The following is a 23,282-nucleotide window of genomic DNA, read 5'->3' on the forward strand; positions in this document are numbered from 1 at the left end:
TCGACGCCTGGCCAGTCATTGTCCTTCCTCGGACAGACATTTTGAGTGTCAGGGTTTCATTGCACAATGGTCTGATGTGACGTATCCTTCCATGGATCTTTGGAACAGGAGCAGGCTATTCATCCCCAAAAGCCTGTTTTGTCATTCAATCAAATAACGGTTGATCTGTACCTCAACACTATTTAGCTTCCTTAGCTCCATATCCCTTGATACTGCTATCCAACAAAAACCTATCAATTTTAGTCTTGAAAGCTCCAATTGACTCAGAATCCATGACATATTGGGGGAGAGATTTCCAGATGTCCACTACCCTTTGTGTGACAAAGTGCTTTCTCATTTCCAGCCTAGCTCTGATTTTATGATTGTTCTCCCTTGTTCTGGACTTCACCCCCTCCAGAGGAAATAGTTTCTCTGTATCCACCCTATCAAATCCCTTTATCATTTTAAACACCTCAAATCAGATCAACTGTCAATCTTCTATACTTAAGGGGCTACAAACCAACTTTATGCAACCTGGCCTCATAATTTAACTCGTTAAGCCCCAGGATCACTCTGCTGATGTAGTTTATGTTAATTCACTTATTTATGCTAATACATTATTATTATCTGGTATTACACAGCCAACTGCTTCAACCAGACCTGGAATGCTAACTGCTTTAGATTGCAGGGAACTTTACAGAGAGGGTTGATGAGAGGTCGCCGATCCTTACTTCGAGATGAACTCCAGCTGATTATTTTTACTCCAGGTGATCATTTTTTGGGGATAATTCATTTCCCAGGGTGCTGTCTGCAGCTGTGCTTTCCCCCAGTTTAGTTGAAAGTCAGGATTCTGGGGCAATGGGTTGTGGGAGTCTGCTGTCTGATCCATGACCAGTGCTGGGCACTTGCCAATTGTGAGCTGGAGGAGGGGGAGGGAGAGGTGCCTAGAGGATCCTCACCACCTACATCACCCCAGTGCATCAGCATTAAAACAAAATCAACTGGCTCCCTACTCCCCACTTCCAGATAGCCCCAGCTCCTCCTCTCTTCCCCCTGATGTTACCTAATTGCCCCTTCTTCACCAGATGTCCCCTGCTTTCTTCTTCCCATTCCCCACTACCCTACTGTCTACCTCCTACCTGCTCCTCCCATACCAGTGCATCACATGTAAGTGTATCAGTGTAACAGCATTTTAAATCGAATAAATCACTGATTTCATTACCTGCTGAAAACAAGCTTGTACCAAATTTTCGGGGAAGAGATTTCGGATGAGGTCCAGGAAAGCATCCAGGCTCGATACCTCTTCGGTCTTCTTCCCTTCTCCCAGCTGCTTCTTCAGCGCGGGGTTCCCAGGATGAATGGCGAGCACCAGGATCACGCCAAGTATAGCAGCGATAATGGTAGTCGACATGTAGTACACCATAGCTCTGGTTCCCAGGCGCCCACTGGCCTTAGCGTCGAGTCCAGACAGACCTTGTCAACATCAAAACCCACATTTTTGATATAGCAGGTTAAAGCTTCAGGGACATTTATTTACCCTGTGTATAATTCCCAAATACTAACTTCCAATACATAGGCCAAACCTTATTTACAATGATAGATAAGTCTCATCGAGAACAGGATGTAAATTGAGTGGTCGCATCACACAGGTTAGGTTAAAATTAGGGCAAATATCATAGAATCATAGAATGATACAGCACAGAAAGAGGGCAGTTGGCCCATCATGTCTGTGCTAGCTCTTTAGTAGAGCTATCTAATTAGTCCCACTCACCTGTTCTTTCCCCATAGCCCTGCAAAGTTTTCCCTGTCAAGTATTTATCCACTCTCCTTTAGAACATTATTAATAAATCTGCTTCCATCATCTTTTCAAACAATGCATTGCAGATCACAACAACTCACTGTGTAAAAAAAATGTTTATTCAAGTCACCTCTGGTTGTTTTGCCAACTGTCTTAAATCTGTGATCCTTCTGCCCCTGAAAAACAGTTTCTTCTTATTTACTCTGCCAAAACCTTTCATGATATTCAACAACGCTATTAAATTTCCAATTAACCTTCTCTGGTCTAAGGAGAACAACTCCAGCTTCTTCAGTCTCTCCACGTAACTGAAGTCTCACATTCCTGGTACTATTGGAGCAAATCTCTCCACATCCTCTCGAAGACATTGACCTCCTTCCTAAAGTGTGAGGCCTAGAATTGATCATAATACTCCAGATGGGGGCCAAATTTTGAAGGTTTAGCAGAACTTCCTTGCTTTTGTACTCAATGCCTCTATTTAAAAAGCCAAAGATCCCATATACTTTTAAACAGACTTTTCAACCTGTCCTCCACCTTCAGAGATTTGTGTATGTGTATCTCCAGGTCTCGCTGGTCGTGCATCCTCTTTAAGATGTTGCCACTTAGTTTATATTGCCTCTCCTCTTGCTTCCTATCAAAATGCATCACTTCACACCATGTGTCTGTCTGTTTCACCAGTCCGTGTATGTCCTCCTCACTGTTTGCTACATTTCTGAGTTTCATGCCACCTACAAACTTTGAAATTATGCTCTGTATACTCAAGTCCAGGTCAATAATATACGATAAAAAGTACAGTGGTCCTAATACTGAACAACCTCTGGGAGACTTCAACGTCTTCTGCCCTCCAATCTGAAAAACAGCCGTTCAGCACTACTCCCTGCTTCCTGTCCCTCAGCTAATATCGTATCCATGCTGCCACTGTCCCTTTAATCCCATGAGATTAATTTTGTTAACATGTCTATTATGCAATACTTTATCAAGCACTTTTGAAAGTCCATACACATATCATCAACTGCAGTACTTTCATCAACCCTCTCCATTCCTTCAGCAACGAACCAATGAGTCAAACATGGCAAATCCTTGTTGGCTGGCATTTATGAACCAATAATTTTCCAAGTGAGAATTTATTTTGTCTCAAATTATTGTCTCAAAATGTTTCCCCATCACCAGTGTTAGGCTAACCGGCCTGTAGTTGTTGGGTTTATTCCTCTCTCCTTTTTTGAACATGGATATAATATTTGCAATTTTCCAGTTATTTGTCACTGTTCCCAAGCTAAGCAGCTTTGGAAAATTGTGGACAGAACCTCAGCTAACAACACCCTTACTTCCCTCAACAACCTAAGTTGTATCGCAAATAAAAACACAAAATGCTGGTAATATTCAGCAGGTCAGGCAGCATCTGTGGAGAGTGAAAAACAGAGTTAATTGGCAGGATTTTATTCTGCCCATGGAGATGGGCAGCAGGGCGGGGGAGGGAAAACAAAATGGTAGGGGGCACATTCTTGATGTTGCCTGGGCCCCCTGCCACATTTTGTCTGGGGCGGCAAAGGCTAAGGATGGCCTTCCCACTCCAAGCCAATTAATGACACTTAAAGGCCACTTCCCGCCTCCACTCCAATTTTGTGGAGGATGGTGGGGCCCGCTGCGGTGTGGAGATGCTACCCCCCCTAGCGGGGTTGGGAAAAGGACCCTCCTTTGGGGGCAATCCAGGTCCTCTGAAGGGACCCCTGGCAGCAATGGCCACTCCCCCGGGACGACCTCTGCCGCCCCCCCCAACCTCATTACCCCCAACCCCGTAGCCGGGGCTTGGCTAAATGGCCCTGGAAATCTTGCTCCCGGTGGCGTTGCCAGTACTGCAGAGCTGCTGGCCTTCCAATTGAACAGTATAGGAAGTCGAGAACAGTAAGGTCAAAGTGGAAGTAAATGATATGACTGGAAGCTCGGGGTCATGCTTGTGGACTGAACGAAGGTGTTCCACAAAGCAGTCACCCAATCTGCGAAGTAACAGGGCAGGTGTTGCGTCTTCTTGTCTGCCCTTTATTTTATTACTTCCCACAGTCCAGGGCCCCAAGCAGTCCTTCCAAGTGAAGCCGTGATTTACTTGTTCTTCTTTCAATTTAGTATACTGTATTAGCTGCTTACGATGTCTTCAGCCCCATATTGGGGAGATCAAACGCAGATTGGGTGACCGCTTTGTGAACACCTCTGTTCAGTCCGCAAACATAACCCTGTTCTTCCGATTGTTGTATATTGTGGCTAACATTTCGGATGCTGGTTGAGCTTGGTTTACAGAGATCTTGGAGTGGTCGTAAATCTAAACAGTAACTCAGTTATTATATTTCCATGGACTAAATACACTTTCCATAACCCTGTCTAGCTTCTGCTACTCATGATGCTTCTTGCTTCTCCCAAGCCTATTACACATGCGACTCTTATGTCATCATCACAGTGGGAGGTGTTACTCGCACTGTCCCAAACATTAACCCTTTCAGACTGTTATACTACATCTCCCCCCAAGTCCATATATTTTTTTGTATATGTACATTCATTTTTACTTTATGTACTACCCCCATCTCCCCTGAAGTCTTTGACATCACAAACTCAATCAGCCAGGAGACTTCACAACTCTCCCTGATCGTGTTCTTGTCAGACTCAGATTAGTAGTCTTTTTCTAAACTCTTGGTCGTTAACTTGGATGGCCTTCATTGAAGTTTATAGTATCCAGTTTTCTCTGAACTTCAGGATCAACATCTAGTTCATGCATATGACTGATTGACGTCTTTGAAGAATAGGAATAAGGTTTCTCCTATTTCATCTTATAGTACCTTCTGACTCTCCTTGTCTTTTCATTATCTATGGAGCAGCTCTGGAGCTCTTCACAGCCTCTCCCATGAGTACTGCAGTCTTTTGGCGCTGCTGTACCAGGTTAGGCTTCTCCAAATACTGTCCCTCAAAGAAGGAAAGAACTTGCATTTATATAGCACATTTCAGAACTTCTTTACAGCCAATGAAGTGCTTTTGAAGTGTGGTTACTGTCAGAACGTAGAAAACTCAGCATCTAATTTGCTCAAAGCAAGCTCCCACAAACAGCAATGTGATAATGACTAGATAATCTATTTTGCTGATGTTGGTTGAAGAATAAATATGGGTCAGGCCACTGGGGATAACCCCCATGCTCATCTCCGAACAGTGCCATGGAATATGTTACATCCACCCGAGGGGCCTAGGTTTAACATCTCATCCAAGTAATGGCACCTCCAAGAGTGGAGAGCTCCCTTAGTAATGCACTGGAGTATCAGGCTAGATTTTGTGCTCATGTCCATGGAGTGGTTGCTAGCCTTCTGACTCAAAGGTGTGAGTGCTGCCTACTGAGCTACAAATAACACCTTAAATAACTTGTGTTAAGAATTTGAATTCAAAAATTTTATCACAGTAAAGGAGGAGATAGTGGAGAAATTGAATAGGATAAAAATAAAGAAGGGATACTTAAAAGTTTGGCAGCGCTCAAAATAGAAAAAGCACCCAGTCCAGATGGGATGCATCTTAGTCTCTTCTTCTTCTTTGGCCTCCTTATTTCGGGAGACAATGGGTAAGCGCCTGGAGGTGGTCAGTGGTTTGTGGAGCAGCGCCTGGATTGGCTAACAAGGCCAATTCTAGAGTGACAGACTCTTCCACAGGCGCTGCGGAAAAAATTGGTTGTCGGGGCTGTTGCACAGTTGGCTGTCCCCTTGCGCATCTTAGTACAAAAGCAAAATACTGCAGATGCTGGAAATCTGAAATAAAGACAGAGCATGCCAGAAATACACAGCAGGTCAGGCAGCGTCTGTGGAGAGAGAAGCAGGGTTAACGTTTCAGTTCGATGACCTTTCATCAGAAGTGGAGAAAGTTATGAACATATGAATTAGGAGCGGAAGTAGGCCATTCGGCCCCACTAGCCTGCTCTGCCATTCAATAAGTTCATGGCTGATCTGTTTGTGTTTCGAATTCCACACTCCCATCTACCCCCGATAATCTTGATTTCCTTGCCTAACAAGAATCTATCTACCACCGCCTTAAAAATATTCAATGACCCCGCCTCCATCACCTTCTGAGGCAGAGAGTTCCAAAGTCCCACAACCCTCTGAGAATTATCCTTCAACCAACATCACTAAAACAGATTATTTGGTCATCATCATATTTCTGATTTCGACATTACAATAGTGACTACACTTTAAAAGTACTTCATCAGCTGTAAGGCAGTTTGGGATGTCATGTGGTCATAAAAAGTGTTATATAAGTGCAAGTTTGTTTGTTCAAGGAAGCAAAATGGAACTGAGTGGAGCTGTCAGTTAATGCACTGCCCCTCTACATCTGGAAGCTGACATCAAACACAACCTAGACCCGATGGGCTGAATGTCTCCTATCACTGCCCAATTGAATTTGGCCAATCTTGGCACAGGCCCTGTGGCCATGTGTGTCCACTGTACAGTATTGCCTAGAAGACAGCATGCATTAGCAATCTCACACAAGGATGAATGGTGTGTAAAATTGACAATATCATATTAGGGTAGGAGGGGATGTTTGAGATAGTTTTTTTGTTTTTATTCATTCATGGGGTGTGGGCAGCGTGAGCCAGGCCAGCATTTATTGCCCATCCCTAATTGCCTTTGAGAAGGTGGTGGTGAGCTGCCTTCTTGAACCGCTGCAGTCCATGGGAGGTAGGTACACCCACAGTGCTGTTAGGAAGGGAGTTCCAGGATTTTGACCCAGCGACAGTGAAGGAATGGCAGTATAGTTCCAAGTCAGGATGGTGTGTGACTTGGAGGGGAACTTGCAGGTAGTGGTGTTCCCATGCATTTGCTGCCCTTGTCCCTCTAGTTGGTAGAGGTCGCGGGTTTGGAAGATGCTGTCTAAGGAGCCTTGGTGCATTGCTGCGGTGCATCTTATAGATGGTACACACTGCTGCCACTGTGCATCAGTGGTGAAGGGAGTGAATGTTTGTGAATAGTGTGCTAATCAAACTGGCTGCTTTGTCCTGGATGGTGTCAAGCTTCTTGAGTGTTGTTGGAGCTGCACCCATCCAGGCAAGTGGAGAGTATTCTCCTGACTTGTGCCTTGTAGATGTTGGGCAGGCTTTGGGGAGCCAGGAGGTGAGTTACTCGCTGCAAGATTCCTAGCCTCTGACCAGCTCTTGTAGCCATGGTATTTATATGGCTACTCCAGTTCAGTTTCTGGTCAATGGTAGCCCCTAGGATGTTGATAGTGGGGGATTCAGTGATGGCAATGCCATTGAATGTCAAGGGGAGATGGTTAGATTCTCTCTTGTCGGAGATGCCTGGCACTTGTGTGGCGTGAATGTTACTTGCCACTTATCAGCCCAAGCCTGGATATTGTCCAGGTCTTGTTGCATTTCTACACGGATTGCTTCAGTATTTGAGGAGTCGCGAATGGTGCTGAACATTGTGCAATCATCAGAGAACATCCCCACTTCTGACCTTATGATTGAAGGAAGGTCATTAATGAAGCAGCTGTCGATGGTTGGGCCTAGGACACTACCTTGAGGAACTTCTGCAGTGATGTCCTGGAGCTCAGATGATTGACCTCCAACAACCACAACCATCTACCTTTGCACTAGGTATGACTCCAACCAGCAGACAGTTTTCCCCCTGATTCCCATTGACGTCAGTTTTGCTAGGGCTCCTTGATGCCATACTCGGGCAAATGCTGCTTTGATGTCAAGGGCAGTCACTCTCACCTCACCTCTTGAGTTCAGCTCTTTTGTCCATGTTTGAACCAAGGCTGTAATGAGGTCAGGAGCGGAGTGGCCCTGGCAGAACCCAAACTGAGCGTCAGTTAGCAGGTTATTGCTTATCAAGTGCCGCTTGATGGCACTGTTGATGACACCTTCCATCACTTTACTGATGATTGAGAGGAGGCTGATGGGATGGTAATTGGCCGGGTTGGACTTCTCCTGCTTTTTGTGAACAGGACGTACCTGGGCAATTTTCCACATTGCGGGGTGGATGCCAGTTTTGCAGCTGTACTGGAACAGTTTGGCTAGGGGCGCAGCAAGTTCTGGAGCTCAGGTCTTCAGTACTATTGCCAGAATATTGTCAGGGCCCATAGCCTTTGCAGTATCTAGTGCGTTCAGTCGTTTCTTGATATCACGTGGAGTGAATCGAATTGGCTGAAGTCTGGCATCTGTGATGCTAGGGACTTCAGGAGGAGGCTGAGATGGATCATCAACTCGGCACTTCTGGCTGAAGATTGTTGCAAATGCTTCAGCCTTATCTTTCGCACTGATGTGCTGGGCTCCCCCATCATTGAGGATGGGGATATTTGTGGAGCCTCCTCCTCCAGTTAGTTGTTTAATTGTCCACCACTATTCATGGTTGGATGTGGCAGGACTGCAGAGCTTATATCTGATCCGTTGGTTATGGGGTCACTTAGCTCAGTCTATCGCATGCTGCTTACGCAGATAGTCCTGTGTTGTCGCTTCACCAGGTTGACACCTCATTTTGAGGTGTGCCTGGTGCTGCTCCTGGCATGCCCTCCTGCACTATTCATTGATCCAGGGTTGGGCTCCTGGCTTGATGGTAGTGGTAGAGTGGGGGATATGCCGGGCCATGAGGTTACAGATTGTGGTTGAGTAAAATTCTGCTGTTGCTGATGGCCTACAGCGTTTCTTGGATACCCACTTTTGCAATGCTAGATCTGTTCGAAATCTATCCCATTTAGCACGGTGGCAGTGTCACACAACACGATGGAGGGTTTCCTCAATGTGAAGGTGGGACTTCATCTCCACAAAGACTGTGCGGTGGTCACTCCTACCAATACAGTCATGGGAAGATCCATCTGCGGCAGGCAGATTGGTGAGGATGAGGTCAAGTATGTTTTTCCCTCTTGTTGGTTCCCTCACCACCTGCCGCAGACCCAGTCTAGCAGCTATGTCCTTTAGGACTCGGCCAGCTCGGTCAGTAGTGGTGCTACCGAGCCACTCTTGGTGATGGATATTGAAGTCCCCCACCCAGAATACATTCTGTGACCTCGCCACCCTCAGTGCTTCCTCCAAGTGGTGTTCAACATGGTGGAGTACTGATTCATCAGCTGAGGGAGGGCGGTAGGTGGTAATCAGCAGGAGGTTACCTTGCCCATGTTTGATCTGATGCTATGATACTTCATGGGTTCCATAGTCGATGTTGAGGACTCCCAGGGCAACTCCCTCCCGACTGTATACCACTGTGCCGCCACCTGTGCTGGGTCTGTCCTGCCGGTGGGACAAGACATACCCGGGGATGGTGATGGCAGTGTCTGGGACATTGTTTGTCAGGTATGATTCCGTGAGTTTGACTATGTCAGGCTATTGCTTGACTAATCTGTGGGACAGCTCTCCCAACTTTGGCACAAGCCCCCAGATGTTAGTAAGGAGGACTTTGCAGGGTTGACAGGGCTGGGTTTGCCATTGTCATTTCTGGTGCCTAGGTCGATGCCGGGTAGTCCATCCGGTTTGGGGCTTGTTATATAGAATCTATAGCCTAGGAACAAGCCTTTCAGCCCAACTAGTCTGTGCTGGTGTTTATATTCCACACAAGCCTTCATTCACTTTAACTACCTCTTCCCACCATGGCCCTGCATTCTTCTATTCTCTTCTTTCTCGTGTATGCTCCAAGATTGCCCTTAAATGCATCAATGTCAAGGTTGCATACAGGGCGATTTACTTTGCATTTGATCCTTCATAGAATCGTACAGCAGAGAAGGAGGCCATTTGGCCCACTGTGCATTTGTAATAGCCATCCAATTAGTCCCACTGCACTGCTTTTTCCCCAGAGTCATGCAAATTTTTCAACTTCAAGTATTTATCCAATTCTCTTCTGAAACTTTCAGGCAGTGAGTGGGTTCCAGATCACACTAACTTTCTGCATGAAAAGATTTCTCCTAATCTCCCCTCTGGTTCTTTTGCCAATTATCTTAAATCTGTGTCCTTTGGGGTTACTTATTCTCCTGTCACTGGGAAGAGTTTCTCATTATCTATTCTATCAAAACTCAACACAATTGTGAACACAGCTATTAAATCTCACCTTAGCCTTCTCTGTTCGAACAAGAACAAGCCCTGCTTTTATAGTCTCTTCATATAACTGAAAACCCTCATCCTTGGTACCATTCTAGTAAATCTCTTCTGTATCCTGTCCAAGACTTTGACATCTTTCCTGAAGTGTTAAGCCCAGAATTGAACACAATACTTCAGCTGAGGCCTAAACAATGTGTTATGCTCACATAAAGTGAAGCGACTGAAAATACAAGAACTCAACCTGAAGAGTTATAAAAATGGATTTTTCTTTCAAAATAAAAGTGGACAATGTGCTTCAAAATGGTCACGAAAGTTCAAACAAACTGGCCTTGTATATTCAAACCGTTTTACTGTCTTGCAAGGACAGAAGGGTACATTCCAAAGCTAAGAGGTGTCAATTACACCCATCCTGAACCCCTGAAGAGACATTTTTGAATTTAATGGGTTCTGCTGAAACAAAAAGGGAGTGAAGTAGTCACATCCTGGGCGATTGTCAGTCATCACAGGGAGAAAGATCTGTGTCTCTCAACAGAGGCGAGATGTGAGAGACTTTTAGTTTAAAAGGTAGCTCTCTGGAGAGAGAGACAGACAGACAGACAGACAGGACAAAACATCACAGAGCCTGCCCACCTGAGGGCTGGGAGAAAATTCAACAAGCCAAAAGGAAGGCACCTGCTGCGAATTCTACACTACAACTTGGGCAACAAGAATTGAAAGTGATCATCTGTCTATAGACTGAAATTTCTACCAACTGAGAAATCTACAAACACCTGCAACTAAAGAGAAATTGACTTCCGAGAGAATTCAACAGGTTTACCGTGAACCCCAAAAACCTACCTCACTTCAAACCACTTACCCCTTTTCCTCTCGACCTGTCTCTTCTTGTGTGTGTGTGTGAGGGGGAGTGAATGCGTGAGTGGGTGCAGTTGTGACAATTTCAGGATAAGGTGTATTGCTCAATAAATAATTAATCTTCTGTTTTAAACCTATAAGAAAACCTGTTACTGTTTATTTGACAAATAAAACAAAACAGGTTAAAATACAATAACAAAAACACTTGCTGTAGTCAGGTGGGAGTTGAACAGTGGGGACCACCCACACCCCTTACAACCTGGCTGCAACATGTGATTTATAAAGATTTAGCAAAACTTTTTTTTTCTACTCAATGTCACTACGTAGAATGCCCAGGAACCTGTGTGCTTTTTAAAATAGCCTTCTCAACTTGTCCAGCCACTTTCAGAAGTCCGTGTTCGTGAAAGTGATCCTTGTAATTTTTCACTTACAATTTGTGGCAGATGGTGATGAGGGAGATGGTGACTGGGGATGTGAGACAGATGGTGATGGGGGATCTGTGCCTGATGAAGACAAGGGTTGTGTGCTGATGAGGATGAGGGATGTTTTCCAGGGGTAAGCACTTATAGAGGTACCAGTAGTGTAGCTGCTAGATCTCACCTGTGATTAAACTGGAGATGATCAAAGGGAGAATCAGCATCTTCAACATCCGCATGAGGATATCACCTGGAAACGCTATGAGCATGACAATATTGGGATGGATGGGAGATGCATATCGCAACAATCCTCCACACAATGCTCCAAGTATTACACCTGTAGATAGAGAAAATAGAGATTACACAAAAATCACAACTCATATTTGCATAGAGCCCATTAAAGTAAGGAACCTGCCACAGCACTTCAATGAAAAGATAACCTTGGAAAAATGACGACAAGCTGTAGAGTGAGAGGTTAGGAGAGGTGGCCGAAGCTTGGCTAGAAAAGTGGGTTTTAACATAGGAACATAGGAACATTGGACTTAGGAGCAGGAGTAGGCCATTCAGCTCTTCGAGCCTTCTCTGCTATTCGATAAGATCATGGCTGATCTGGTTGTGGTCTCAACTCCACATTTCTGTCTGCCCCCCATAACTCTTGTCTATCAACAATCTATCTAACTCAGCCTTGAATAAATTCAATTACCCAGCCTCCACTGCTTTCTGGGGAAGTGAATTCCACAGACTAACAAAACTTTGAGAAAAAAAAATTCTCCTCATCTCTATCTTAAAAGAGAATCCTCTTAGTCTTAAACTGTATCCTCTAGTTCAAGTCTCCCCTACAAGAGGAAACATCCTCTCAGTATCCACTCCCTCAAATCCCCTCAGGATCTTATATGTTTCAATAAGGTAACACTCATTCTTCTACTAAACTCCAGTGGGTATAGGCCCAACCTGGTTAATCTTTCTTCACAAGATAAGCCTTGCATCCCCGGAATTAGTCGCGTGAACCTTCTCTCAACTGCTTCTGAACTGAAAGCAATTATATCCTTATTGAAATAAGGAGACCAAAACTGTACTCCAGATGTGGTCTCACCAAGGTCCTGTACAGCTGCAGTAAAACTTCCCTCCTTTTATACTCTATTCCCCTTGCAATAAAAGCCAATATTCAATTTGCCTTCCTAATCCCTTGCTGTACCTGCATACTAATCTTATGTGAATCATGTACCAGGGCACCCAGATCTCTCTGTACCACTGAGTTCTGAAATTTCTTTTTATATCCTTTCATGGGATGTAGGCATTGCTGGCAGGTCAGCATTTGATGCTCATCCCTAATTACCCCTGAACTGAGTGGCTTGCTCGGCCATTTCAGAGGGCAGTTAAGAGTCAACCACATTGCTGTGGGTCTGGAGTCACATCTAGGCCAGACCAGGTAAGGACAGTAGATTTCCTTCCCTAAAGGACATTAGAACATTAGGACATTAATCTCTCGCCATTTAAAGAGTATACAGTTTTTCTATTCTTCCTGCCAAGGCAGAGGGCTTTAGGGAGGGAGCTCCAGAGAATAGGGCCAAGGTTACTAATGGTTCTGCCACTTAATGGGGCCAAGGCAGCCTGAGTGTATCAGAAGACTGGTCGAAGCAAGAAGGGTTTGCAGACACAGAATCAGAATAAGGCAATAGAGGGAATTTCAAGATAGGGATTTTAAATGTAATGCAGTGTACCATCTCCATTGTAATTGTATAAACAATGCTGCCAGGACTGGAAAAATGCAGCTATGAGGAAAGATTGGATAGGCTGGGGTTGTTCTCCTTCGCAGAGGGATCAGTGACTAGGGGGCATAGATTTAAAGTGATTGGTAGAAAGATCAAAGGGGAGATGAGGAATTTTTTTTCACGCAGAGCGTGGTGAGGATCTGGAACTCACTGCCTGAAAGGGTAGTAGAGGCAGAAACCCTCAACTCATTTAAAAGGTGTCTGGATATGGAACCTCAAGTGCCGTAACCTGCCGGACTACGGACCAAATGCCGGAAGGTGGGATTAGGCTGGGTGGCTCGTTTTTTGGCTAGTGCAGACATGATGGGCCAAGTAGCCTCTTTCTATGCCGGAAACTTTAAATGATTCTATTCTATGTACTGTATCCAGTGAATTACATAGAAAATATAACACAGAAACAGGTTCTTCAACCCAACCAGTCCATGTTGGTGTTTATCCTCCATATGAGCAGTAGTACTAATCCTATGTGTCTGCTCAATTTTCCCTATTCCTCTAACCACCGAATTTTTCAAGGTAACAAAATACTGCAAGGTGCTGGAAATAAAAAACAGATGCAGAATGCTGCTGGAGCCATTCAACAAGTCAGGCAGTATCTGTACTGATAGGAAAATTTTGGTGTCAGCCATAGTCTTTCATCAGAATTGGAAGATATTTCAGATGAATAGTTTATAAGAAGGAACAGAGTGAGAGAAAGGAGGAAAGACGTATACAAACAAAAGAGAGAGTATGGAGCCCAAAATGGTACAAAGTACTCCATCATTACAGGTCAACTTTTATATTTCCTAACTTTTACCATAAAACCCAGTATCAAACCCAAAGAATAAGGCCATTTACATAATTGCTCCTTGTAATCCAATCCCTCCATCTCTCAATCATTCAATAACTGCAATAATCTTTTTATACTGTACGACCAGAACTTTACAGTGTATGTGCAGTCCAGGGACAGGCACTGACATGTTGTCATGTACATTTGACAAAAGTATTGACTCAGCCACGGACATGGGAGCAATTAAGCAGTATGTAAAGTGTATAGCCAATCTAATGCCATCAAAACGTGGTCCGATCTAAAACATACATCTCCCTATAAAGTAGCTAAGCATACAAACATCAATGGAGGGCAGCACAATGGTATTAGCTAGCTAGCAAGCAAAATAGTATGTAATGCCAATGCAAATTACTTTTGTTGACAGAATACAGCTAGCTACATCATGTCACAGGGTGGTAGATATACCTTATCGGATGACGTCTGTGGATTCACACTATGTCAGGAGTGCAAATTCATCCAATAAACCATAAAGCTCACGGACAGGATTGCTACTGTTGTCACTGAGGTCAGGCAGTAGAGAAATCAGCAATAGGAAGACAGGCCATTTCTCACTACTGTTGTCACAAGACAATTTATCTCATGATGGTCTCTATTTGTGCAACTTCTCCACCTGCTTGTGATATTTATCTCAAGACAGGGCAGCCAACAAAATGACAGTGATCTCCAAATCAGGAGAATTTTATAGGGTGAAGCAGATAGTACTTTAGAAGAGTCATGTAAAACAGAAAAGCAGAGTGTGACAGGAAGGGACAGAGAAATTAACGGTAGGTAGCCAAAACTAGTTTATTCATCTTGACAGGCTGTAAAACTAGGTCCTGAATTCTAAAATACATAAACAACAGCATCTCTCATGCACAAAAAGTCATTTGCTCACCAAAGCTAGTGACAAAATTAGATAAACACAATTACAAACAAAGAGACCCCTTCAGTTCCTCCAATAAAGTGATTCTCTTAAATTCACTTATATCTATATCTCAGTCTATCACTGTTGATTCAGATTCAGCTCTGACAAGACAATTATTTACAAAAAGCTTTTCTGCAAAATGTTGATCAGCTGTTACTGCATGTATTATTCAGTTACAAAATGTTTAGTCACTAACTATAAGATTATACTCCAGACTAACCAATTATTATGTCCAAGCCAAATATCGTACCCGTTAGCAAAGTGTATTTTTAACATAATGTGATTATATGATACAGACAACTTTCAAATTACATTGGTCATGCAGGTTATCTGCCTCATACTGTATAGTAAATGATACACATTGCGGTTACTGATCTTTGACATACTTGTAAAACTTGTCATTTAATCCAATTGGCAGTGAAAAAATGTTAATGATTGTTTCTAACATGGTCATTGCAACATAATAAATTTTTACTACGTCTTCCCTGACAGTTTTTAAAACTGCAAATGCGGCATAGATTTTGTTAAGGAATCATAGACATTTCATCATAGATTGAGGTTTATTAAAGCTATTCATTGCTTTGTATTTACTAACTGTTGTATATGGGTCAGCAGCATCCTATTTTTGCCAATCACTTAGCCCCATTACACCATACTCTTGTATTCATGAGGAATTTATAGTGCTGACCTCTAGAGATTTCTTGGATTTTCTTGACTGTTTTCCCCTCAATACAAGTTCTGAAACAATGTGATTCCAAATGAATAGCAGCAGAATTGTGACATTTATATAGAAGTAAAAGTCTAGCAACTTTCAACATATGTCCCAGGTGAAAGTAATGCATGCTAGAGTGCAGAAATGGAGACATTCCCTAAGTGGCTCTTGCCATTTTAAAATGGGTTGATATAACACAAGCCTTTAAACTTGTATTTTAAAAAACCTAGCTGCTAGGTTATTTTAAAGCACAAGGTTACAGGCTTGCAGCAGGGGCATCCAACCTTTTTGCGTGGGGGGTGGGGGGGTGGCACATTATAATTTTTATCTGACATAAGGGGCCAGTAAGATGATTTCATAAAGATAAAGGCATTATAAATTTATCTTACTATTAATCAAAACAACGACAAATATGATTCTTTGTCAAGAAGCTTTAAATGAGAAGATACATTTTTTGACTTACTTTCTCTACTATGTTGGACACTGATTTAGTGGGGTACCTGGCATTCGTTTGCTTGCACAAATAGTCAATGTTTGCCTGCACACTTGTTGTAGCAATGCAACGTATTCCGGATAGATGTCCATCTGGCAGGAGTGATCCTGATCGCTCTCTCGCTCTCCTCTCTCGCTCTATCTGTCTGTCTCTCTCTCCCCCTCCCTCTCTGTGTCCCCTTCTCTGTGTCCCCCCTCTCTGTGGTCCTCCTCTCGGTGTTGCCATCCCTCTCTGTGTCTTCTCCCCCCCTCTCTCTCTCCCACTCTGCCCACCTCTCTCTCTCTGTGCCCACCTCTCTCTCTCTCTGCCCCCCCTCTCTCTCTCTGCCCCTCTCTGCTCACCTCTCTGTTTTCCTCTCCCTCTGCCCTCTCTCTCTCTGCCACTTTCTCTCTCTGTCTCCCCCTTCTCTCCCTGTCCTTCCCTCTCTCTCTGTCTGACACCCTCTCTCTCTGTCCTACCACTCTCTCTCTGTCCCCCTGTCTGTCTCTTTCTCAGTCTGTCCTCTCTCTCTCCCACCCTCTCTTTCTCTCTCTCTGACCCCCTTTCTCTCTGTCCTCACACTCTCTCTCTCTCTCTCCCCCTTTCTCTCTCTCTCGCTTGATCCTCCCTTTCCCTCTCTTTCAGTCCCCCTCCTCTCTGTTTCCCCTCTCTCTCTGTCCCTCTCTGTGTGTTCCCCCCTCTCTTTCTCTGCCTTCTCTCTGCGTTCCCCCTCTCTTTCTCTGTACCTCTTTCTTTGACCTCTCTCTCTCTCTCTGCCCCCTCTCTCTATCTCTCAGTGTGACCCCCTCTCTCTCTGTCCTCGCATCTCTCTGTGTCCCTCTCTCTCTCTGTTTTCCTTCTCTCTCTGTCCCCTCTCTCTCTCTGCCCCCCTCTCTCTATCTCTCGGTCATGGACCTCAAAATTTTTACCACGGACAATGTTGTCCATATACGGACACATTGCTGACCCCCTGGTCAATTTTAACAGTCAACCCACCTTTGTAGAATTAAAACCAACCCAGGAAGTGAGGGGAGAGACGAGAGTGATAATGGCAGACAGTTTGGTCCCTCGTTCTAATTTAAAAATAAGTTGAATTTTAAAAGTAATAAATGCCTCTTTGCGGGAAACTGATAGGGAGAGAGGGCAGTAGGAGAAGTGAAACTGATCTTCTGGGCTCTTGACAGATCCACTGGTGGAGATTAAATGGGAATAGGGTAAATGGAGAGTAAGGAGAAGGTGAATGATAGCAGAATGCGGTGTTTAGGGGTGGGGTGGGGGGGGAGGGAGGCTGCAGGGGTTTTGTAGGTCCTTCATAGGGAAGAGGTAGGGGTAGTGATGCAACTGCAGGTCAGCAGGAAAGCGAATGGCCAGTAGGAAAGGGAAGGGGGCAGAGCACAATGGGAGCAAAGGCATGGTGGAAGCATGGGTAATGGAAATGGTGCTGCTTCTAGCCATATTTTCCCCATAACCCCGCCCCAAACACGGCCTGAAATGCCACAGGAGCTATTCAGCTATGGCAGGCACAACACCCAAACACAGTGCAACACAATCACTCACATTCTGCCCTCTATGTTTCAGAACAAGGTTGCCCACAATAGAAAGCAGCAAAATTGAACCAGTGGGTGATAGGCACACCTTCAGCCCCTGCGCCCGATAGAGGAGATGGTGCTGTACATCATGGGGTCGGCTGAGATAGAGCCCGTACCATCCAGTGTCACCGACAGCATTCAGGATGGCGATGTGTTACTGCCTTATCCTCCTTCTCAACTCCCACCGCACCCTCATGCTGTTTTCTGGCAGAATGTGCAAGTTGCAGATGGTGTGACCATGAACCTCTTGCCTTACACCGTCCGCCTCACCCCAACTTTCTCCTTATGATTTTGTATTTTCAGTTACTTGAGAACTGCTGCTTACCCAGTGACAGCAGCCCCAGGAGGAAGAGAGTGAGCAGCAGCACAGCACTGATAAAGATGCACTGTCACTTGTTCTGACTGTTCAGATACTGGCACTGCATGAACTTTAGAGGGTAGTCTAAAGTTGGGATCTGCATATGGTGAGTCACTGGAATTGAGTGAGCTGCAGCCAGGTCAGACGGGAAGATGGATCATGTGCCAACTCACCAGAGAGCAAGGTCGCAGATGAGTTCTGCTAAAGGGGACTCAGATGAGAACTTTTTTGGGGCAGCATATAAGAGAACGATAATGAGGAGGCACACTGAGATGCTCAGTGCATTGGCTGGCCTGTTAGACAGCCTCCTGTCACCGTTATGGAGCATGAAGGAGTCCAGCTCCAACGTGGCACAGGGTTTCACACAAAGCTTGGAGCCCATCCTTTCCTTTGTGGAAGTGGTGGCTAACTTCATGACAACCCTTACAGACTCAGCCATGATGCAACATCTGGTGGTGGATGTCTCAGCTTCCATTGTAGCACAAGTGGAAACCACCGAACGTCTCAGTGTTGCAGTGGAAGCTCAGATGGGGGGTGGGGTGGGGCTCATGAGATCCATGCTTGCTGCCATGCAGGCTCAGACTGCTGCCATCATGGCTGCAGATCTCAGGGCACAAAGGGGCATGCAGGCTCTCACAACAGTTCAGCAATCTATCCTCCAACAGATTACTAAACTGGCAGGATGACAGCATTCGTGCTCCCACCACTGCCACTCCAACAGTCCCCTCGCTGTTGCCTCTCAGCCAGCCAGCCCAGACTGTTGCCACCCATGCTGAGGTGATGCAGTCCGAAGCTGGGCCCTAGAGGCCCAGAGTTCCTTGAGGGGGTCCTGGGAGACCATCTGGAGTCTCCCCCAGTAAAAGTCAGCAGGCTTCCACCAGCTATGCTGCAGCAACTGGAATAGCACTGAGTAGCAGCACCAGGATAGGCAAAGGCACCATCAAGACAGGCGCTAAGGGAATGCACGAGGGTAAGTTGTTTGTTTTTGCTTGTACAATTTGATGTGATATTTGATAAAGATGTTTTAGCAACGTTTTTGTTGGTGGCTTTTATTTCAGGATTTTGGCTGAGAGGACACTGTGATGCAATGTTGTAGATGAATAGGAAGCTGGGTAATAGTGGAGCAGTGGTGGTGAAGGATGCCGTCCGAAGGCAATTGATGTCTGGGTTGATCCTCGCAGGCAACCCGTCTGGAGCAAAGGCACCTCGGCTGCCTCCTCCCCACCTCCTCCTCCTCCTCCGTCCACATAGAGCTTCCCCTCTCTGCAGCCTCTGCTCCATCATCCTGTCCTGTTGCACATCCAGGGGCACTGCAACAACAGTCCCCATACATGTTGCAGTCTTTGTGTGGACAACAGTGGGCAGCAACACTTGCTGCCGAACCTCGCAACTCACCACAACACCTCCAAAAACTCTCGACAATACTTCCACAGCCTTTGCACTGGCATAAATTAGTCTAAATTACCTTACCTGCAAATTGAATGATTGGCCCTTTAAATAGCACAAGTGGGAGCCCTCTTGCAGCTGAACGCACATTCTTTTATGTGTTGATGGTGAATGTATGTTCAGTGGACCAAGTTTCAAAAACATGCACCAATTCAGCCAGAGCAGCTGGTTGGCATCACAATCTGGCCAATTGCAACGCTTCCAGTATGTGCACAACATGCCCAATCTATTTCCCTTCCCAGCACCGGGTGCCAGATGGGCCTCTCCATAAGCAGTTGAAGTGCTGCATGTCATGTGTTCTTTGTATTATCTCAAGTAACACAATGAGATACTTGGATTCCACTGCCTTGAAGATCTCTAACAGGTTTATTAACAGCTAAACTATGATATACAATATGGCGTTACAGTTACAGAGTGATGATGGCATCTAGTCACATAACTGCGTCCTGGTACTTAGCTCATTAGCATACTGAATATTTAAAGGGACATCACTCTTGAAGCGATCATACAACAACCCCTTTCTTTCTAAAGATAAGTCTCATTTGCTATAAGTACACATTATATTGGATAACATCAAAATTAGTTCTTCAGGGATATATATTATAAAATTTACAAGTATGAGGATAGCGATTGTGAAATTTACGAGTGCAGAAGCTTAACAGTCCATATGGTAGTTTGACAACTGTTGCTCGGAGAATTTGTGTCTCATCTGCTGCTTTTTTGTCTGATGTTTCTCCCTTTCTGCATTCAGTTTCTATTGTTCTGCCTTCAACCTGCTAATATACTCTGTTGCTTTTCTCAGGATGACTACTTTTGAGGCCTCGTCATTCCTGGAAAGTTCCAGCATCTCATCTCGATGAGCCAATAGACAATGCTTCAACTCATATCTCCTCTGCAGGACATTGTGTGTCCTTCACCTCTTCTCATCCTCTGCGCCTGAAGGCTGGGCTTCAAGGTCGAGGACTTTTTGGGGGAAGAGTACTTGACCTCATGAAGATGCCTGACCATTCTGGCTTGTTTTGGTGCTGGTGGTTCTCTAGAGAGCAAAGGTGAGGGTGCGGCATAGTTGTGTTCTTGCTGTGTTTCCAGACTGCACCGTTTGTTGCTGGCCAGAATCTGCGAGTTCTGGTCCTTGGAAATTTCCCATTGGCAATGCTCCCCACTGCCAGCCTTTGCTTCTCAATGGTTACAACATCAATCTCTTCTGAGTCACTGGAGTGCGAAGAAACACTGCCTGTTGACAAAGAACTTTCACCATCTGAATTTGTTTCATCATTCTCTTGGTATGGCATCTCTGAGAAGGGCCTGTTACTCTCCAAACCAGAACCACTGAGATCCTGGAAGAACTGTGACTCAATCTTAGATATCAGGGGACTGGACACATGGAGTGCATCCTCTCTGAGGTGCAGTAGGGCATCGCCTTTGAAGTCCCCTATAGTGTCGAACCTGTCCAAGTAAATTTGTTGTAGGTTGTGGACTGGCTCAATTGGTTTCTTCTGTTGTAATGGATACCTTGATGACCTCGTGGATAGACGCAATGTTGAGGTCCGTACATGCTGGTAGTCCTGCCACTACTGGTCCAATCGTGTCTACCAGGTAAAATATTTGTAGTTTCCATGCCAACTTGCCATAGCTGCATTGCATTGTTAGTGTGCCACTGCAAGGGATTGGTGACCCAATGTATGCAGTTAGCTTTCCAGTTTTTGGTTGCATCATTAATTTTCAACAGCCCCAGTACATATCCTCAGGATTCAGATTGGTTGGATATTTGCATTAGCTTCCATGTCAATCTTAGTCCTGAGTGTACGCTCGCCAATTTTCTTTTGGTACATGATATTGATATTATCAAAAGCTTCCTGTTGTTTACCTTCATCAACACAATGTGTCAGGTTCACAATGTGAAACGCCTGATCAACTTCTGGCTGAGAATTGCTCCATTCTGAGCCTTGTCTCAGGTCTATTTTGCTGTGGAGTTTATGTATTGGCTTGTGTTTATGTAGGTATATGGCACTCGTCTTGCTGCTATTGCCCTGTTGTTTGCCTGTCTTCTGTTTGTTTGTGTCCGATTGTGACTTCGGGCTGTGTCTTTGGAGCCAGATTTCTTTCAAAGGCAGGCCAGTGTCCTTTTGCATTGGACACCTTGCACAGGTCTTGAAATGCAGGACAACTTCATGGTGAGTGGGACTAACCACACTTACCAGACAGCTTGCTTGCTTTTTGCGATCTGGTTATCGTGCCAATACTGTCGGCTGCACCTAGTGCTTGCAGATGCTGTTGTCCAGCTACAATAGCTTTGTATTTCCTGCCATCTTCTAGCAGTGCATAAATGCTGTGACCTTTCTTTTTTCCCAAGAGGTCTTTTTTAAACGCTTCAATAGTTGTTGAGACAATCACCAGCTCCATTATTCACTCTGACAACTCAGTTTCTGAAAAATTGCATTTGTTGTTCTTACTATGGCATCTACTGACAAATTAATCTGTTGATTCCTGTGGCTGTTTCTGTAGGCCATCAATTCCAGGCGATGAATTCTAAAATTCACTCTTACCTCAAGCTGATCTTCTAGCACTTTCCATATCTTTGCGGGATCTTTCTGTTCTTTTTCAGATAAGCCAGAGGTATTGATTCTGCGTAACTCCTTATTTCCAATTGCCATCAGTATTTTCACAGCCTGCCTTTCTGGTTCTACAACCGCTTGATCTGTGAAGCATAACTGTATTCTCTGTTTAAAAAGTTTGAACTCAGATTGGATATCAATGGCCTTCCAGTTCATGCTGAGAAATTTGATATCCACCTTTCTGCTGTTCTTTTGCTTTCTGCTCTGTATTTAACTTTGTTCAGCTCTGTGTGTGCCTGTAGCATTGTATTTATTATGACTTTTCTGTTTGTGGTTTGAAACTGGTTTTAAAACTTATTCTATTAACTTTGCACTGTTTCCCCTTTAAGAAATTCTCTTTTATTTAGACTGGCTGCTTTGATAGAGTGGAACAGGTGCTTGACATTGTTCTCTGTTTACTTTGCTTTTATCATTTTATTTTTAATTTATTTTTATTTAGAGATACAGCACTGAAACAGGCCCTTCGGCCCACCGAGTCTGTGCCGACCAACAACCAACCATTTATACTAACCCTACAGTAATCCCATAGTCCCTGCCACCTACCCCTACACTCGGGGCAATTTACAATGGCCAATTTACCTATCACCTGCAAGTCTTTGGCTGTGGGAGGAAACCGGAGCACCCGGCGAAAACCCACACGGTCACAGGGAGAACTTGCTTTAGCTTGTATGTTTACAGCTGCTCGATAGGCAGTTCAAGGGCTTTCCCCTTTGCTTTATATTTGCTCGAGATTATTTATGTTCTTCATGGTTGACTGGTTTAATGATTTTTGCAGCTTGATTGCTCCAATGAAGACTGCAGTGCTTGGGGTTTCCCATGCTTTTCTTCAGACGCCTCCTGCAATGGCACCAACCTTGATCAGCCTAAGAGCGGAATTGGTTTTCCCCATCTTTTCCTCTCTCCCATGGAGGCTTCAAAAAAGAATCAATTTTTAAGCACTTCAAAGCTTTGTTCTTTTAAACCATGATTCCTTGACCATCGGCACAATGACTCACCGGATCAAAGGTATCTATTTGCAGCCTGTCGTTCAGTGCTCTGTCGCCCACAGCTGGAGGTAAGTTTTTTCTTCTTTCTCATTGTTTGGGCCAGTACTTCTTCCACTCTTTTCAGGTACTTGTTTTAAAGTTTCTTCACTGGTTTGCTGTTTTTAAGTAACACAGTGAGATACGTGGATTCCAGTGCCTTGGAGATCTCTAACAGGTTTATTAACAGCTAAACTATTATGTACAATATACAGCAAACTATGTACAGAACCTTTGTCCAGGTCGCTACAGTTACAGAGTGACTGTGGCTTCTAATAACATGACTACATCCTGGTACTTAGCTCATTAGCATACTGAGTTCTTAAAGGGACATCACTCTTGAAGCAATCATATAACATTGCATGCACCATTCTGAATGCCTCCAGCTTCCATAGCACCAGCTTCAGCAGTGCTATGGAGACAAACTTGTAGTCTTTTGCATTTTGATAAAGTAAGTTATTTTTGGAATGCTATGCT

The 23,282-nt window shown here is 44.6% G+C and overlaps 1 protein-coding gene across 1 annotated transcript in view; it reads right to left on the bottom strand.

Moving 5' to 3' along the window:
* LOC137376948 (excitatory amino acid transporter 2-like) overlaps nucleotides 1-23,282 on the bottom strand; it is a 660,382-nt gene that overhangs the window by 33,033 nt on the left and 604,067 nt on the right. Inside the window, exons 3-4 of the mRNA XM_068045924.1 lie at nucleotides 11,274-11,426; nucleotides 1,202-1,452 (exon numbers count right to left, since the gene is read on the bottom strand). Coding sequence (XP_067902025.1) covers nucleotides 1,202-1,452; nucleotides 11,274-11,426 — 404 coding nt within the window. The remainder of the gene's footprint in view (nucleotides 1-1,201; nucleotides 1,453-11,273; nucleotides 11,427-23,282) is intronic.

The sequence above is a fragment of the Heterodontus francisci genome, chromosome 14, assembly GCF_036365525.1.
Source record: "Heterodontus francisci isolate sHetFra1 chromosome 14, sHetFra1.hap1, whole genome shotgun sequence".
NCBI lineage: Eukaryota > Metazoa > Chordata > Chondrichthyes > Heterodontiformes > Heterodontidae > Heterodontus > Heterodontus francisci.